Source organism: Larimichthys crocea, chromosome III (genome assembly GCF_000972845.2).
Source record: "Larimichthys crocea isolate SSNF chromosome III, L_crocea_2.0, whole genome shotgun sequence".
NCBI lineage: Eukaryota > Metazoa > Chordata > Actinopteri > Sciaenidae > Larimichthys > Larimichthys crocea.
Window position 1 is genome coordinate 1,589,892 of NC_040013.1, and position 20,228 is coordinate 1,610,119.

The 20,228-nt window shown below is 45.6% G+C and overlaps 1 protein-coding gene across 7 annotated transcripts in view; it reads right to left on the reverse strand.

The window, feature by feature from the left end:
• Window positions 1-20,228, reverse strand: part of ncor2 (nuclear receptor corepressor 2) — an 82,725-nt gene that overhangs the window by 36,545 nt on the left and 25,952 nt on the right. For all 7 annotated transcript variants that reach the window (XM_027277590.1, XM_027277591.1, XM_027277595.1 and 4 more), the window contains exons 4-8: window positions 16,856-17,033; window positions 12,254-12,436; window positions 7,152-7,265; window positions 3,210-3,266; window positions 1,705-1,757 (exon numbers count right to left, since the gene is read on the reverse strand). In XM_027277590.1, coding sequence (XP_027133391.1) covers window positions 1,705-1,757; window positions 3,210-3,266; window positions 7,152-7,265; window positions 12,254-12,436; window positions 16,856-17,033 — 585 coding nt within the window. The remainder of the gene's footprint in view (window positions 1-1,704; window positions 1,758-3,209; window positions 3,267-7,151; window positions 7,266-12,253; window positions 12,437-16,855; window positions 17,034-20,228) is intronic.

Here is a 20,228-nt window from a genome sequence, read left to right on the forward strand (position 1 = left end):
TTGAACCCGTCACAGACAGAGGCGGCATTGTGCGCTCTGCACGGCAGAAAGGTTTCCTTTGTCGTGCTCCGAGCCGGAGATATCGGAGAACGACCACGATCTGGAATAAAACATCCAAAAACACGACGGCTCAAAGATTCACACGTTGTCCACGAGAACAAACTCACAGAGCAGACTTCAAAGTTTGAGTTTGTTCTGCTGTGTGTGTGCGTACGGAGAGGAGAGTCAGCTGAGTGTGTGTGCGTGATGAACTGGGAAGAGATACTGGTACTCATCTATCCCGGCAGGGACGAGTGCCAAGGTTATCACAAAACAAAGAAGTCAATTGTTCTGGGTCAAAGCGACAGAGTGGTATTTAATCACACACACACACACACACACACACACACACACACACACAGGGTGGGAGTTCATTCCTTTGAGGCAATAATACTGATCAAACGTTGCGGGGATCAAAAGGAGTGAAGACAGAGCTCTGTGTGTGTGTGTGTGTGTGTGTGTGTGTGTGTGTGTGTGTGTGTGTGTCACACACTTCTTGGGGTATGCCACCCTGCCCGGATCGCCGTGCCAACAGTGGAGGCTTTTATAACCCTGCTGCCCTTTGATGTGCCGCTATGAATTATGGTCCTCAAAAGATTACAGATGCACGTAAGCCGCGCTGACGGACACGACGTGGACTCTCCGCTGCCTTTAAGCCTGTTGGTGTTCGTACCAAAAACCTCATCAACAAACTCAGAGAGTGGATTCAGGTCCGTCCCTCGTTCCACGTTTATTCCACCAAGTTTCGTTACCGAGTTCACAGAATGACAATTTCACATCCCCGTCTGAAATGCCATGCTCTGCAGTCTGCCAAAGAGAGAAGATGGAGCTGAGGCGAGCAGGGTGCTACTACGGGAACTGATCGCCGTTAAGGTCACCGAGTTTCAATTTCCACAGCGGGTAGTTTGAAGATTACGGAGAATTAAAAACGGGAAGAGTCCAGGCTTCATATGAAGCGTTTAAATATTATTTTTAAAAATCGGCTGAGAGTTATTAAACCTGTACACAAACAAACAGACCGGGTCGTGTTTCTCCATCCTCATCAGAACAGGAATGAGATTATTTACAGCTGATAATATTTCACAGTGTTTACAGTAAACATGCTGATGATTAATATTCAGGGAAATATCACCTCTGACGTCTGACCTCAACACACAGGGAAACGCCTGTATGGTGAAGTCGAGAGTGAAAGAAGTATTCAGACTCTATACTTCAGTAAAAGTACTAATACCACAGTGTCAGAGTAAAGCCTGCTCTTCAACATGTTCCCCTACGTTAAACTCAAATCTCTAACGCTGACGACAAAGTAGTCTCCGGTTCTTGATCGTCCTCATACAGACATGTGTCTGTCCGTTGGTGGAACGTCCTCCCAGATCAGGGGCGTCCCTCTCTACCTTCACAGACCTCCAGCTCTTCAGAGAGGACCTCCTCCGCAACACTACCAACATCTGGACATCTATCCCCTGAATGAAGTGCCTCAACACTACCAACATCTGGACATCTATCCCCTGAATGAAGTGCCTGAAGCTTATCTCAGTGATTTACAGCGAACAACGACGACGTGTGAAAGCTGCGGTGACACGATTTGCATATCAACCAATCAAACGAGCTGATACTCTTCATGTACTCTGGATATAAAACATGTGTAAGAGGTGACAGACTCACATTTTGATGTTCTCATGGTACTGCTTGGTGTCTGAAGGCTGATTGTAGAGAGGCTGGAACAAACAGATCAGACAGTCAGTCACAGTCATCTCTCGGAGGCTCGACAGGTAATTCATTCAACACAACCAGGTGATCTGTGTGTGTGTTTGTGTGTGAGAGATACTCAGGGTGCAACAGACACATTTTAGCGATTCATTTGTTGTTTGGTGACGTCCACAAATGTTTTTTTTTTGTCCACGACCCAAAGTAAAAACAGTTTTCCATCACAGAGGACTAAAGAAAGCAGAAAATCTATAATAATAATAAATATGTGGAAAGATTTAGTGAGTTTGAGCAAATTTATGACAAAAACAAAAGAGGTATTCTAGAAAGTTTTATTACAGTGAGAGTCCAAATTTGAGTAAAAAGTGCTGAGCTGATTAAAGCTGATCTCGATTGGACTCTTCTGCAGCTACAACTTGTTTGTGCCGTCACATGGAGACAGTGAGAGGTGTGTGCAGCTCCCAACAGGTCAGTACTATCAACATCTGCACACAGAAAGCTGGCAGAGTAGAATGAAGAGGATCTGTGCTGCTGTTCACCTCGTCACCATGGACACACCGCTGTAAGTTCAGTTTGGTCTGATGCTGTTTTTGTAGTTTTCAAAGTTTGTAACTTTTCCATCTTAGTGTTTGATTTCCATAGGTATATATTTCCTTTGTTCCAGATCATGTCTGCTCCTGCTACTTTTCGTCGTAAACGCCTAAACAGCCCTGACTCCTTTTGCTGTATTTGTGCTAGTTTCACCAAGTGAGAGGAAAGCAAACATCAGTGCATCTGTCAAACGAGCATATTTTACATATTTTAAAGTAAAACTCTGTGATCAAGACAAGACAAGTGTGGAGAGTTTACGGATGTGGACCAAAAAAACACGTGACAGTTGCATTTGGTGTCCCCAAAAAGATCATTGGACTGTTACTTTAGTGAAAACAAGCACATGTCTGTTAAGTTACAGTATGTTTCAGATTTTTTAAGAAAACAGGATCCTATAGTTTAAAAACTTGACGTGATGGAGAAAAACTGAGATCAGCTTTGGATTCTGCACCCAGAGATTAGTTAAAAACAGCTGTCAGACCTAACTCAACAAAAACTGTGTTCCCCAGTGTGATCTGTTATTATTTGGTCCAAATGTCGTACAGATGACGTCCTCAAATGTTTCTCTTTTGTCAACAAGACAAATTAAAAAGGACTAACGAGAGCAGAACATCTTGAGGAAGGACTCAAAGCGAGTGCTAATTATCAAAATAACAGATTTGTGGATCGATATCAATATCTGTTTGAAGCCAAAGAAGCACAGAGGTATTCTTGGACGTTATTTCAAAATAAGAGTCCAAATTTGAGTAAACTGACTTCCTGTCCTAGGCGTGTCAATATAGTTAATGGAGCTTTTAATACAAATAAAGGGTCATGTGATCATTAATCGCTCGCAGCCTCATCTCGCAGTAAAACGTTGAGTGTTCACTCACCAGCTCCACCCGAGGTCCGAGTCCCTCCAGTATCCTGTGAGCCTCTTCTGCCTTTTTCTGGTGACGGAAACACAAACACAAGTTGTACGTTAAAGCCAGGGCCCGCCTGCACCACCTCTCCTCTGCCGTCACCACGGCAACGCGGCGTGCAGCGAGCGCGCTCACTCGGTCGCCGAGGCTACACGCTCGCTTGTAGGATGGACGGAGAAGCTGGTTTGGTTGGTTGGATGGGTGGATGAATGGACGGATGGATGCGCAGACTATTATTAGAGCTTTTAACTCGAGCTGGGCCACAGCTCCTCGCCTTGAAAAAAATAATATATTACTCACCTCCCCTGAGCAGAGTGGGAGTAGACTGATGAAAGGCGGAGAAAGAAAGATCTCACCTCCAGCTTACTACAACCTACAACAATCAGCCTTAAAACATGAAATCCTGGCAGGCGGAGAGGAGAGAGGTGTCCCATCTGTGTCTGAGGACGACCTCTCTGCAGCTCCATACATTTATATTTAGCTCGAGCGTCCCAGACTGCCCCTCCGACTCTCTCTGCTTCATCGATCACACAGACCCTCCTTGGTGACACACCACATGCTCACTTCATTTCCTTTTGGTGAGCGCACACAGGATGGAGGGACGGCGAGTGGACAGAGTGCCAACCTTTATTCCTCTCCGCCGCCACCGCCCACCACCTCCATCATCGTGTCACGCCGCCGCCTTGGCTGTGGAGGTGACGCGGGAGGTGTTTGGGATCTACTCCCACGTTTATACACGACTCACACTAACAGACTTGGATGGGGGAGCCCAGAGGAGCTCGGCTTTAACTCGCTTTCCAACTGGGTCATCTGTGAGTGAAGCCAAGTGACACGGCTCTAGTTTCCTGCACGAGAAATGGAAGGAAGGAAGGAAGGAAGGAAGGAAGGGAGGAAGGAAGGCAGCGCTGATGATTTACATTTGAACGCTTGCACCCATCAATCGGATGCAAATACGCAGACGTGCTGCCGTTACTCTCGCTTCGGACGCTTTGCATCGATCCACATCGGTTCTTCCTCGTTCCTGTTGCATGTGTGACAGGCTGCAGAGGATTGCCTCAGAGAGCGCGCTCGCTAGAGGAGCAGTTAATGAACGGCGATTACTAATAAAACCAGCCTTTCTTCCTCGGGGAGCGGCGAGGATCGAGGATTTCTGCGTGGTGTCGTCCTGATAACTCGCTTTAAAACACGGGGAGTGACAAAGTGAGGAGGAGGGAGTTGTACGGGGTATTAACATTTTCTCCCAAAGTGTGGATAATTACAGACCATCCATCTGCACACGCAGAGGCTGCCTCCGTTAATTCAATTACGCCCCCGCGTGGTGACAAACGGCACTGCTGCTGTGCTGTAAATCTTAGCAGCTGTACACTTGTACTTGCAGACGACAAGATGTTTCCCCCGGCGGATCACGTGACCCTCTGAAATTAATCTCGGAACATGAGAGAACACAGGACAAACCCATGAAAAGAACACTGTGGGTTAAAGGTCTGAAAGCCCGCGGGGCTCGTCCTCGACACACTGAGGCGATTCAGGCCGGATTCGGGCTCATTGTGTTTTAAGAGAGGAAGCTTGAGCTCAGGCTGGGCTGGAGTTGGAGTTTTTGTCCCATGCAGAAACTTTAACCTTAACACGGCACAGACACAGAGAGGATCTGCCTCTTGTGTTCACGCCGGACAGCCACGTCCCGAACACAAGAAGAGTAAACTTGAGTTGATCCGTCCCCGAGCTTTAACAAAGAGGTTGTTTGAGGGCAGAGGGGACAGACGACCACCAGCTAAAAAAAAAAACAAAACAAAAAAAAAACAGGGGCACAGAGGCCAAAATATAAATACATTGCACATATCTGCACACATATACATGTGACATGAAGCTGTAATGTTTTCACCTCCTGTGGTCACGTCACTCGTCAGATATTAAAACTGTCAAGAAGCATTCGAGTCAGACGTTAAGCTGTAAATCTGCAGGATGCGCAGTGTAACTACGTCTACAGGTAAGTGACGCTGGAATCAAAGATCACAGATCATCGTAGCTTTAAATCGTAGAAACCTTTTTTTCCACGACGAAGACGAGACGACGAGGAGCCAAAAATATGTTTAAATGTCTGTTTTGTTTTCACCGACGATGCTCAAAAGGCTACAAAGTGAGAAAAAACTGCACCCAGCAGACACGCGGTGAAAAATACCTGTTAATCAACGACCCCATATTTAAGCAGGATTGTAGCGAATCATCAGGAGCTCCAATGATCTGGGAGCCCACAGTACAACAGGAGTGTGAAGATCTCGACTTAACTAACAGCAAAACATTCAACCCTTCATTAAAGACATAAACAAAGCACACACACACACACGAGACTAAGACTAAATCTACACAAGACAGCTGCAAAAAAGACAAATTAATATTCAACAGTAATCATTACAGTGACTAAAAGATGGCCTGTGTCACATTAGGAGTGAGTGGAAACAGAAGAAGGCGTCTAGGTCTAAAGAGGGAGAGAGTGCACGAGGTTAGGAGGAGGCCAGAGTCCGCCCTGCCCGTCAGAGGGAAGTGGAAAAGTGTGACAGAGGTCAGGCTGCTTTGTGGACGAGTCAGCCGTGAGTCATTTCTTCAACTTCCAGCCTTTCAGAGGAGTGTTGAGCAATCCATGCTGCTGCCGCTGGTGTTGTTGCGTAGAAGTGTTTGTGATTGAGTGAAGGGTCAAAGTCGTGGAGGACACTCCCTGTACTGTCTCCGCTGGGAACATCAGTGCAGGTATGAAGGAGGGAGGGTGGACGCTTTCTTTCTTTATATTCGTCTGAAATGATTTGTCTCATCAGCTGTTGGGCGTTTTCTTCTGAACATTACTGTTTCTCACGGGGGGCGAGCTCTCTGCTTTAAACCCAATAAAAAAAGAGAGAAGTGTGTTTGTGTTTGACCACCAGGGGGACTGAGAGCGCCGAGAATCGCCCGTCATGTCTGCACAGAGCTCTGCTGCAGTTAACGCTTCATGTGATAGAGGTAGACAAAGGTATGTCACTCTCTCTCTCTCTCTGTGATTCATCGTGCTTGCTGTGTTGACCTTTGGTAGCTCATTCTGTCAGGCTCAGAGGAGTGGGAGGATCAGGCGGGAGATGAATACTTTGTGGCACCCTCCATGTTCGAGCGAGGTGAATGAAGCTGCAGTGTTTGGCTCACGCACACGCACACACACGACAAGTGTAATCCACAGATGTAATGACAAACACACCGTGGGGTTTCTGCTGTGTTCCTGCTGGGTAATCTGGTTTACCTTACAGACACCGTCTCCATCACCGTGTGAGGACGAGGACACACCGGGTGCAGCAGAAACATGTCCGTGACGCCGTTTTTGAAAAACAGCATTTTAAAAGCCGAGCTGCTCGTCAGAGAGCGATCAGTTTGGCCTCACGTGATCACCTTTGTCACCTGCCCGAGCAGCCGGGAGGTGAACTGAGAGGCAAACTATGGAGAGACGACCAAGGCAGCATTGATGCGAGCGTGAATTATGCTAAATACAAACACTGTTTTCAACAACTGCAATCCAAATCCAACCGACCGGCTCCGTATTCTTACTGGCAAAGCAAAGAAACGTTAAAATTTGAGCTCAGGTCTCGGTGTAGTTGGAGGATGAGAGCGATGAACGGGGCTCGATGTGAACCTTTAATTTCACTTTCATAACTCCTGTAATATTCTAATTAATGTGAAACATCCATATAACAAACTACACAAACGTTGTCGGACCACCCACGGGTGACTCACTGCACTGAAAACATATCAACATCGCAGCGATGGGAACATTCAGGCTTCAACATGAACGAGGAGAGGAAAGCACCCAGCTCTCTGACTGCAACGTTCAAGTGTGGTAACGAAAACACGGTGTGTGTGTGTGTGTGTGTGTGTGTGTGTGTGTGTGTTACTGACCCTGTTCTCGTCGTAGATGATCTGCACCAGGCTGCGGTGCTTGGCCTCGCTGGGTGGCGGTGAGATGGGCCGCTCTGGCTCATGAGGCTTTGCAGCCTCCTCCTCCAGTTGTTGCTGTAACACACACACACACACACACACACACACACACACACACACAGTTAACACTTAACAAATCCAAAAAGGGGCCGTGATCTTCCAGGAAGACCTGTGGCTCACCAGTTCCTGTTGCGAGGTTAGAGAGTGTGTGTTAGGATGAAGCGATGAAGCGTCCCTCCCCTCCTGAAGCTCTCCAGCAGGGATGAGACTAACTGTCCTATTAGCTGTAATAGCTATTAACTCCCCGGGGCCTAGTTAATCAAAGAGTTACTACAACAGCCTGTAAACAAAGCCAATGCCTGCTGTGTGGCTGGAACATCCAACGAGGGAGAGAGAGAGAGACAGACGAGAGCAAACAAAGAGGCGAATGTGGGAAATGAACACCAGACTCGCTCCGGAAAACAGTTCCTCTAACTTACGAGTCACGCTGGCATGTAACCAAGCTTTGCTCGGAGGTTGTTCTCCACAACCGGTGAATTTTTAGGAAGTATTGTAAAATAAAAAACCACAGAGACGCACGAAGCGAAAGAGGAATGTGGGAGACAGAGAGAGAGAGAGAAACTAGGAGGGAGGCATCGATCTTTATGTTTCACTGCCGATCACGCAGAGTTCAGTCAGAGCTTCTCTGTCCGTTCATCTTCCCCTGAAGAAGAGAAGTCTGTCCTCACGTCCGATATTTAAAAAAACTGACTGTATATGCAACCAGGAAGCGTTCAAGAGGATCATTAATACTCCCACGCCTCACTACAACAATGTACAGCATGTGGGAGTCGCCACTTCCCCCAGCTGCGATGATTCAAACGTTTATGTATCAAGACACATGCAGACGTAAAGGAGGGGAAGCTGCACTCATCATTGAGTAACCACGATACTGTACCAGACAAAGTTCTGGGTATTATCGTGATACTGTGGCCTATTTTCATTATTTTTATGAACTGCGATGTATTTGTACAAGTTATAAACACTTATTAATGACTCATAATGTTGTTTGGTGCATGATAAACATAATACTGGTGAAGTAGAATTAGACTGAAACAAATTAGTGTTGCCACTGACGACGACGCCGCGGCAGACTCGGCGCTCGGGCCCGTTGTCTCGTGTTTGTGACTGTAAGCCGTGCACGTCTGGGCGAGACAGAACTTTAGCTTGTTGTTAGTTTTGAAGCGGAGCTGTCTTCATGGAGTTAGAAACACACGAACAGCCAATCAGCTAACAGACGGGCGGACCCAGCGTGCGGACCCAGCCTATCATATCCCCGGACGTCACCAGTAACAGGCAAACAGCCAATCATTCAGCAGCGGTGTAGTTCGGTTGCGGTAGTTGCCATGTTGGTTTGTTTACATGGAGTAGCATGCAGTGAGAAGCCGGGAGGAGAGCAGAGACTGAAACTGGCACCGGTAGTATCGTAATCCACGGTAGGACTGTCCTGGAGAAATTCTAGTGAAGTAGGAACCGTTACGATTTGGCACCGTGGGTACCGTGCAGCTCTAATTCATCATAGGAGCAAAACCCTAAAAACACAGGGTTTTGTTTGATAAATTTAAGTGGTGTGTTGTGTGCTTTGTGCGCCAAATAACGACCCGCCGGATTCAACTTGACGCCACGCTGCGGCCGCCAATCGGACACTGAGACTGGTCAAACCTCCGCAGTCTGTCTCTGAAACTGAGGCGTGTTCTGACTTTGTTCATTTCATGAAGCCGCATTTCTAAATCCGAGTCTGACTGAAATTTAGGCTGCAAAATAGAAACTTGAAGAATCTGGTTTGAGGGAGCAGTGGTTGAGTGACAGACAGTGAATGAGAGCGAGCGAGTGCCGCCTCGAAATAAAAAGTTATTTCCTGATTGTTTCACAGCAGTTAAGTTCAACATCAACAGACTGATCTTGTCTGAATGTGGTCTTACTCCAACTTCTCCTCCACCAACACCACACTTGCTCATTTGAGTTACGTTATAAATAAACCGCCACCAAATATTTCAGTAATCGATTAATTGTTTTGAGGCATTTTTTTAAAGAAAAACTGTCCAAATTCTCTGATTTCAGCTCAAAATGTTTTGAAGTAATGTGTTTGAGATGTTTTGATGGGAAACATTTTTTCACTATTTTCAAACAATTAATCAGACTATAATCAACAAGTTAATTGATAATGATGGTTAGTTCACTGCTGGTCATGTAGGAAAATAGTGTCGAAAACAGAAACATGAAGAAGTTTAATTTGGTTTGTGTGTCTGGTGGTGGTTGAGTGACACAGACAGTGAATGAGAGTGAGCGAGCACCGGCCTTGATAAAGTCGATAATCAGCGAAATAATCCAAACCATGCATGTTATGTTTGACTAGAACGATGATATGTGATGAGAAGTATCTGGACTTCACCTGAATTTAAAACACAGACAAAGAAAACAAGGTTTGGAAATTAAAGAAATGTATCATTCTGGTTAATTTTGCTGCCTCTAGTTACTTATTTTAAAGACTAAAAATGTCGACGTTTGACTAAAACATGATTTATTTAACATCTGATTCTACATTCCTTTTTTCTTGTTTTGTTGTCAGGAGAACATAAAAACACTGTAACAGTAAAAATTTAATCTTTGACATCATAATTTGGCTGAAAATGTTTGGATACAGTTTCCATGTTGTCTGGGCTAAACGCTCACACACACACACACACACTCACACTCACAAACACACACTCTGAGTGTATTCAGCTGTAACTGCAGGTCGAGGAGGCCAAGTGTCGCTATAGCTGATCTACTGTTAAACCTCCTCCTCCTCTCCTGTCGGGGGCTTCGTACAGAGGGGATGGGCGGCCTCCAGAGGATGAACATGAATCATCATGTGCCATGATAGTCCTGGATAAGCATCTGGTCTGGTGAGGGGATCACAGACATTCCCATAGAGACCCCTCCTTCTCTTTCCAAACCCGCCACAGAGTAAAAACTAAATAAACCAGACGTCCTGAGCTCAGCTGACATGACACAGGCCGGCGGTAACCTAAACCCGAACCTCCCCCCGCCGCCACACCAATCCACTGAGCCTGCCAGAACTCTTTAAATAAAGTTTTACCGTGCTCTTAATTAGTCCAGATGTTTTAATGCTTCAGCCCGACTGCAAAAAAAAAACAGAAAGAAAAGAAATCTCCATGATAAACACACGAGAGGAGCTCGAGCCGCTCAGTCATTCAAGTTTTCCTGTTTTAGTTTGGATCCTTTTGCAATTTAATTAAAGCAATTAAATCATTAAATAAACAACTCACCAGTCACGTGAAGGTTTTCTTCAACATTTACATAAATCACACAATAAAACCTGTTTACATCCACCCAGAAATAAACAGACATATTCACACCATCAGCTAAACTCTTCCCACTCTTTAAACGTGACACCACAGGAGGACACAGACAGCGCTTAACGTTTTTTAAAACTCGGTTCAATTAGTAACATTTTGCAGTAATTAACCTTTTTCTGCACCGTGCGTGTGCACAGGCAGAACACACACACTAACAATAAACAGTCTTTAACGTATCACGTGTGCTTCTTTACCATTTGTTACAATTACACAGTGTTCGATGAGACGATTTACCGTTAACGCTCAAATATATATCTATGAGGTGACGGTGACGTCGTCGGTAAAACTGGAAAAATACTCAGGAGAGCCAAAGATTGCTGTAAAATAATGAAAGTTTCTGAGTGGATCGGGAACATAAAATATGGTACGACTTGTAAAATATGACTCATTTAACCGAATGTTGTTGGACCACACGTGGGTCGACAAAGAGCGATGCACAAATCGTTCAGGTCGTGTCTCTGATCGAGCTCATCAGGGTCGATATTTTACAGCGTGCTGATATAACTGCATGTGGAACAGAGCGAGCTCCACGCATAAACTTCTCTACTAAACATGGCAGGCGGCCAGAAATGGAGACCGTGTTGGGGATGTGAGCGGTTTAGCAGTCACAAAACCTCCACCATAATCCTCCTCCTCCCCCGGGGGACGCTGTTATTTATAGCCTTATATATTTTTAACCTACTTTTCTCCCAAATAAAAAGCCAACAGAGGAGAGGAGAGAGGAGCAGAGGAAAGAAAGGGGAATGCAGCCGCCCGGAGGAGGAGGAGGAGGAGGAGGAGTGTGCGTACAGAATGGTGGCTACAGAAGTTGAATGATTACAACACACTTTACAGCGCCGGTGCCAGCTGAAGCCTGGCAGTGAGAGTCACACTGGAAAACCACACATGAACATCTCGAACAAGCCAAACGAAGCCGCCGCCACCACCACGAAGAAAATTCAACGAGGGTGCCAGCCAGCGAGCGAGCCAGCGAGCGCTGGCAGCGACTCAGTCATCTACAAGCATGACGAATAAAGTCTTAAAAGGTAGCTCACAGCGCTCTGAGGAGGGCATGCCTGCCTGGTCAGAGTATGTGCAGAATGCAGATGGAGTGACGGCTCTTCTTACAGGCTGTGCACAGAATAAATAAAAATAACTGGGACCACGTTCACATGCACGCTTATTTTCCACTATTAAAGGGCTCGTGTAAACAGCAGATTCATTCGGACATCCTCAATCATAAGACGTGGACGCTGTAGCCGTAACAGCCAGAGGTTGCTGCTTGGATATTAAACGTCAAGTAGTGAGCGTCAGATGTAGAAACCTGAGGGTGACGTCACGGATACGCTGTCCATTCTTTATACTGTCAGTGATATAAACACGTCTAAATAAACTGCACAGAAAGCTGCGTCGTGAGCAGTACTCACCATCCTCGAGAACAAAATGAACAAAGTGAATGAAAGAATGTAAAAACAAAAAACAGATATCGGCTCATTATTTGTCTCTTCTGCAGCTACACAAACTTGGATTTGTAAATCAGTTTCTGCTGCCAGCGCTTCCACCGACACACATTTAGTTCTTTGGAGGTGCCACGAAAACAACAAGTGAAACAGAACCAGAACTCGTCTTCATCTTCTAATCAAAGAAAACTTAAAGAACACAAAGTTATCGCAGCGTACACACCTGTTTCTTGCGCAGCTTGCATATCTGCTGCTCCACCATGGTGATCTCCCGGTCCACGCGGTCCATGTTCTGGATCAGCTCCTCCTTGGAGAAGCGAGCCGGCACCAGATCCAAGTCCGGGTCCATGTGCACCGGGCTTACGGGGGAGATCGGCTCCAGTTTCCCCATGGAGCTTCCACGCTCCTGCACATCAACACAAAGACAGAGAGAGAAGAGGCATGGTTAGACGTAGAAGACATGAAGAATATCACAATGAATTCATTTAATTAAAATCTGAAGCGACATTCTGAAACATGTTTGGATGAATTTAATTACAGGTGGCAGGTCAGTGTAAGCAGAAAGACTCGACCACGTCTCCTGCTGAGAGCGCTGCAGTCCTGACTGCGAGGTCTAAAAGGTCCAAACACGATGTGTGTATCCTCCGAGAAGGTAACACACGCCGGTAATTAAGTCCTCTGGGTGATGAAAGCCGGTGTACGTAACGTCTCAGTGTCACTCGACCACACTAATGAATATGAGGTCAGCAGCTGGCTGTTTAACACGCTTTGTTTGAAATGTTTTCAGGGATGAGTGTAGTTTAAAATTCAGGAGACGCTTTGTAGCAGAAAAATGGAAATCCAGTGCAGCTCATCATCTTCAAGTACAACAGAGGACTTCTCCGTCAGCGCATCCTCTCATTATGTAAAGCGCTCTTCAGTTAAGAACTTTCCCTCGAGCAGATTCAGAGGAAAGATTTCAAGAAAATCCACAAATTAAAGAAAATAAACAATGCCAGCATCCACAAAACGTTACGGAAACGTTAGGGGTTGGTTATAAGGATCAGAACAAAGAGCGCACAACGAGATGACGCCGTTAAACGCTGGTCAAATAACTAATTTTGTTTCAGTTTACATGATTCATTTATCGAAGTCCGTTATAATCAACTTCGATTTGTACGATGACGGATTACAGCTTTGTTCCCGGTGTTACCTCTCACTCTGCAGCTGCCTAAAACAAAGCTCAGACACAGTCTGCTGAGGTGAGTTTAAGTGAATCCTCAGTCGTCTGTTCACACGCGAGCCAAACCGTTGAACTGGAGTTGCTGTTACACGCTCGTCTTTATGTAACAACACTTGGTTCTGCAGGATTTATGTGTTCTGTATGTGCGCTCGTACCTTCTGCATGTATGTGATCGTGCTCGGGGTTTTTTTTTGTTCTGCGTTTATTTTTAAACGTCTGAAATGAAGGTTATGTAAGTGGGCTAATCTGGACAGACTGCATTATAGCCCTGTAGACCTGCTGTGATTGAAAATGTCAGTGCCGGGGGATGTCGAGGGGCTGTCCTAGATGAAGAAGCCCACGTTTGTCGAAGCCTGTTAGTCACAAAAAAAAAGAGCTCCGAGGACGGTTCGACTTTGTCTAAAACATCTGAGTGAGAAGAACAGCAGCGCCCTCCTGACCTGCCAATGTTTGTTTCATTCTTGCTGCTTTGTTCTGCTGCACGCTCAAGGATGGCGAAGTGTGTGTGAGCGATCAGAGAGTGTTGTTTGCCGAGCTCTCCCTCTCTGGTCTTGTGCTGCCCTACACGCCGTCCTCTGATCTTGTCAACAGTGCAGCGCCACATCAACAGCTACCACACCTGTGACATGGTGTGAAAAGGTCACGGGCCAGCAGCTAAGCTCTTGGCCCGGAGCAGCAGCTTACAGCTTACACGCCCTCGACAACCCCCCGCTCACATTTAGAACAGACCGCCGCATGATGTGTCCGGCTGTGCATGCATCGGGGTTTTTTTAAATTTCCTCTGGGTGCTGTGGCGTGTCTGGTCAGCGAGCGCCAGCCTGTGTGACTGAGTCACGAAGTGTCGCGTGTGTGTATCCCAGACAACAACAACAGAAGCAGACCAGTCTGAAACCAGTCGGACCCAAACAAGACTGAGATTTTAAAGGAAAATCTAGAGGTGATGACACATTTCCCAACCATCCGTCATCTGCCCGGCAACAAGTGATTTATTCAGCTCCTGAATTCAAGTCTCTCTCTTGAACTAACTTCAGCTTTATCGCCTTCATAACGCATTTCAAACGACAAACAAACTCACCAAAACAGTCTTTGTTCATATCGTTCCAACAACCACCAACTCTGGTTTGGTCAAATAAAAAAACATTTATCCACAGTTACCACTAGGGCTGCCACGATTAGTCGATTAGTCACGATTACGTCGAACAAAATCGTCGACAATTTAGTAGTCGTCGCATCGTTTTTTTTACTTTGCTTTTCTCTTGAAACTGCGGCTGCAGCTTCCACTGCCACGTCTGCCTTCCTGTCACACACACATGCACAGTAGTGGTAATCGGCGTCAGGCCTGACTGTACCGTAAATGATACCCTAACACAGACCCTCCAGGAATTCACGATGTTGCGATTTGCAACTTCAACGCAACTTCAGTGAATCCCCGTGAATTCAGTCAGGCGATTTTTCCGCAACTTCCGTGCAAGTCTGCCCGGGGGATTCAACTCGGCGGGTCAGGGACGGCCGCACGGTGCGGGAGGATCCCCTCGTGGGACCTCTCCCTGGCGCTGGCTGGCCTCTGCCGGGCACATTTCCTCCACGGCGGCTCTGGGTCGGCATGGAAAGACTCTGGGGCGAAGGTGGCTCACGGCTCCGTCCACGAGCTTTACAGCGCCTGCACACCCGCCCCTCTCCGGGACAGTCAATTTACGTATGATCCGATTAGTCGACCATCAAAATAATCGTTTGTGGCAGCCCTAGTTAGCACAAACACTGTTTTGGTACGTCCTCCACTTGCTCAGATTTGGTTTATGCACTTCTAAATGTGTAAAGATGCTGAATTGTTTTACAGTTTCTACGATCAGAAGTTTTATTTTGAAAATCCACAGCTTCTCTGTGCCGTTTATGTGTCTGACGTCCTGTCAGCTCGAGCTGCTCTGTGCATATTGATGGACAAAAACACAGACTAAACGTGCATCGTCATGACAATAATCAGGTGAGTAAACGAGAGGAATTAAGTAGGTGTAAATAAAAACCCCATGATTCAAACTTCACCTAATGCAGCTCAGGCCTCCACACAACATCATCATTATAATAATCTGAGCATCATGTGACGATGTCGCTGCTGTTCATAAACGCGCCACAGAGTCCTCGTTGTTGTCGGTGTGTCGTCCCTAATCGCTGAACAGAAGGTCACGAGTTCACGAGCCGGAGAGATTTATGGTCGAGTTTCAGTTCTTTACACATTTTTCTGTCTCCGGCTTCACTGGGAGTTAATTAACGATGTTTAAACATTAATTCACACCTGTCGGGGGAAGCCGGGTCGAAGAAGAGCGCAGGAGATCCACGTGTGTTTTTTAAATTGAACTATTTTTCTACATTTAATCTGTTACAACAATTTCACGTTTATTTATCTGGTTACTTTGTTTATATAACTTAATCTTTATTTTTGGTTGTCTATGTATTTTATTATGCTTTATTTTTATTCTATTTTATATAACTAGTGATACATTTTAATGTGTTTAATAGTTATTTATTCATTTATTTTTTTTTTTATTTAATATACAGTTTTTTTAAATTTCTTTTATTATTTATTCTTTTTTAACCTCTGCTCATGGTGTTGGGATTGTCGGTAACAGTCTCTGAATCTCGGGCCGGGTCTTCTCTGGTGATGACGGGAACTTATGCTCAGCCCGGTCATGATGGAGATGGAGGCTCGGCTAACTCGTGTCTGTCTGTCAGGCAGGCGGTATACTGGTCACACGGTATAAATATCAGAGCTCGCTCTTTGAGCCATAAAAGGAAAGTTTGACATGCACGGAAATGTTTGGAGGTGACGTGACCTTAGACCAGAATCAATGACGCCGTGCTTCGGTCCGTGTGAGTCACCGTATGAGCGTCAGCTTTGTCTGCATACTCCCTTTTTTCTTGCTGCTCTTTGTCCCTCCCTCCTCTCGCCCTTTGCCTCATTTCCATCTACACCTGCCCGCTATCGCTTGCTGCACTCGTCTCAGACATGACTTATATAACAGGCTTACGGCGCTCTGCGCTCTGACAGGAATTGCTGGCATTCCTGAATATTTCCCTGCTAGCGTAAGAGTCGATGTGTTTTTTCCTGTGCCCTCTCTCTGTTATTGGAGGATCTATTTACTGTTCCTCGGCTCCCCTGGCAGTTTGAAGCACTCTGTGTAATGTCAGGAACACCTCCCCATCAGCAGCTCTACGCTCTCCGAGTCGTATTGATGTGCAGTTCACAGTTTCATCCTCGCTCTCTTTGAAATCTAGGTCAGCTCCATTATTTATTAATTGCTGTTTCACAACTGCCTCAGTCTTCCCACTGCTACTGCTCGCAGAGCTCCATCTCCTACAACAAACACTCGGCCTCCTTCCAAGGCTGCTGCCAAACGCCGCCGCCGCCACCGCGGTGCGTCTAATAATATCCTTTGTGCCTCTGAAGGAGGCTGCCGGGATTAATCACAAGACAAAAGATCTCAAGAAGACAGTCAGAATATTTGACTGGAGATGCTTCATGAATCAGAATCTGAAGCTCTGCTACATTACTGATTACTATATCGAGCCTGTATTCATACGTGTACTTGTTGCGTGTTCGTTACCGACCTTCGCCATGTCCTCGGCCCCTCCCAGAGGCAGCTGTGGCCGGTGGGACGACTGCCTCATCAGAGACTCGGGTCCCATGTCCAAACGAGGCCGCTTGATGTCCGCGTACTCCACCTCCGATTGGCCGCTGGGCTCCGGCAGGTAGATGTGCTCATAGCGGATATGCTGCTCTTGTCCTCTGCAACACAAACGCACGTAGACAGCGGTGATTAATATAGGGCTCTACGGGAAGAAGTTATTAATACACATCCTGTGATGTAACAGCTGATGAAAGATAATCACAAGTGCAAAACTTTAATAATTTCAACATACTTGGACCACAGCTTCAGTTAGTAGTTATATGATGTGTTTATGAATAAAAATATGATACAGTACTGTGTTACTAACCTACACAGCAGTGTACAAAGTATCTAAAACGTAAAAGTGATAAAATAAATACAAAGATAAAACCATGTGATACTTTTATCAGACACCTGTGGCTGCAAGTAACGATTCATTTCATTATTGCTTGATCTCGTTTTGTTGATTATTCGATTAGTTTAGTCCACAAATTATCAGGAGGACCCAAAAATATTCAGTTCATCGTCACAGAGGACGAAAGAAACCAGAAAACTTCTCGTCCGAGGAGCCGAAAACTGAAACTCATTAGATCATCAAAATAATAGAACAACAGAATGTTTGAGCAGATTCATGACAAAAACAAAGTGTGGGAGCTTTTAAGATAATTAATAATAACTAAATTAAATAATTGATTAATCGGCAAAATACAAACAAAAACAACCAGTACACCGGTGTTCAAACTGTGGAAAAATTCAAATGATTACCAAAGATGACGGCGTACAAAAGAGTACACAGACAGTCTGTCAGTGATGCGTGTCGGTGATATTTATAAACAGAATACACGCCGCTTATGAAAGAGGAAGTTTCTGTAATTAGAGCGTGTTTACGAAGCGCTCGAAAGTGCACCGTGAGGTCACGAGCGGAGAAGTTCCTCAAACGTGATTTGTTTCCTCGCTGCTGTCCGGACGGTCGACACGTCGCAGCACAAACAAAGTTACAATAAATAAATGAACGAATATAAACTGTGCGATCACTGGAAGATAATATAAAATACGTTTGAGCGTTTCTTGTGATTTTTGTTTGTTGGGTTCACGTTAATTTTAGCACGTGCATACGTCAAAATGTGACCGTGAAACGAACGCATCAAAAACTATAAATACTACAAATAAATACTCTAGTTAAGAATGTGCCTCCTGTGTGAACTGTCCACAGTGATGATACCTGATATTTTCTGAGGTGGCACATGGTGTAAAAAGTTTGAGAAACACTGAACTGGTATGTCCTTTACTTTATTTAATACTCTGGAATATAATGTGTGAGAGACCAGAGCAGACCTCGACAGGAGAAAACACAAAAATGAGACTTAATCAATTAAATCAATGGACGTGATATAATTAAATTAAGCGTGACACGCTGGGCTGATGTCCCAGGTCAAATAACGCGAAGGCGTTGTCGATATTGATCGTCTCACTGCTTCATGACGGCCTCGTCAAATCCTCAAAGTCGATACAGGCGACGTTTAACCACGCGGAGACACGTTTGGTGACAGTTACAGCTTCAGAACGGGCTGACCTAAATCTGTACTGCTGTGTGCAACACACACACACACACACACACACACACACACACACACACGCCAGCTGGTTCAAACAGAATCATCGTAATCGCTGAAGACCATTTTCTTTCTGTAAAACGGGAACATGCGCTCGCTCCGTAATGGAAAGTGGAAAGAAAGGGAAGCGAGAACATTGGAAACGGTGACTCACTGTAACACCACCAATCTAATGCTTTCAAATATAGCAGCATATGGTGTGTGTGTGTGTGTGTGTGTGTGTGTGTGTGTGTGTGTGTGTGTGTGTGTGTGTATGTGTGTGTGTGGTTCTGTAGGCACCGCTAGGTGCTTTGTTTACGCTCGGAGTACGAGCTGTGGCGCTCCCTGTACTGTACCCCAAAGCTGGAGCTGATCTGGAGGGCCAGGAATGCTAACAACTACACTAAGGAGGAGGAGGGGGAAGCACCATCCTGTAATGTGATCTGGGCATCATCTGCTGCATATGTGTGTGTGTGTGTGTGTGTGTAGTCGAATGACAGCTTCCGAACGTTAACTGCACCAGCTACTTCGATCTAAGAAATTTTATTAGCCCGCTTGTAAATGGCTCTCAAGTCGGCCCTGGAGGCGAACGTCAGAACATCAGTGACTTTTGCTGCCGGCGTCAGAATGGAAGTGGCTTCTGAAGAGAAGAGGGAAAACACAAACCATAATTGCTGGTCCAGGACCCACAATGGCCTAGTGTGTGGTTTCTATCTGTGCCAAAGAGCACGGAGCATGTCTCTGCCTCGTAGGGTGCCGCTGGCGTAAAAAAGACGGAGACCATCCTCAGACTGCGCCACAGATTTATAGAGGACGAATATGTCGTGTCACTTACACGTTTAAAACTCCTTTAAAGACTTGCAGAAGCAAGAATCTGAAGAATTGAGACGCAGATTTAAAATTCCCGACTCTCACGTCTTCAAATATTGGCAGAGTCTTCAAGCTCGGCCCGGTTCTCTTCTTGAATCTGTGCTGAAGCTCAGTTTTGGACTCTACAGAGATAAGTGGCAAAACTGACAGTTAACCTGAGAGCCAACTTTAAAAATAAAAACAAAACAGAAAGTGGAGTTAAATATGTAACTTTGGCTCAGCTGCTGTGTGGCAGATGTTTTGTCTCCGCCCCAAATTGGCAGATTTTTGGCCGTACATATGAAGAACATTCACAGTTCTCTCGTCATAACAGCGATAATTTGGCACGGTACCACCGGATCTCTGTCTTAGCCAATGACAGCGTAAAGAATCTCAAAGCCAGAAATATGTCGCCGCCATGATGGATGTACTGCTTCTTCACCTCCACACAGCAAAGACATGAATCATCGGTGAACCCGAGCCGGGCTGAATGACGCCTGGCTGCTCAAACTAACCATCTGTGACGACACCCACCTGTCAATCAAAGCGTCCCCGCTCTTAACCCTGCATAACTTTAAGCCTTAATATAATGTGAACAGGTGAGTTGTATATAAATTCACCCTCAGTACAGTTGTCATGAACGGGGAAATTAGCTACAGAGACCAAAACTGTTTTTTGTACCAGGCTGTAAACATGTTTATTTCTGCTGTGAAGTTTTGAACATGGGGACTTATGGAGACTGACTCACTTCTGGAGCCAGCCTCAGGTGGACGTTAGAGGAACTGCAGCTTCCATATCGGCTTCATTTACCAGCAATGGAGGTTAAACCACTTGGTCTTGGTCTCAGTTTATTTTGAAAAATGACTAGATACA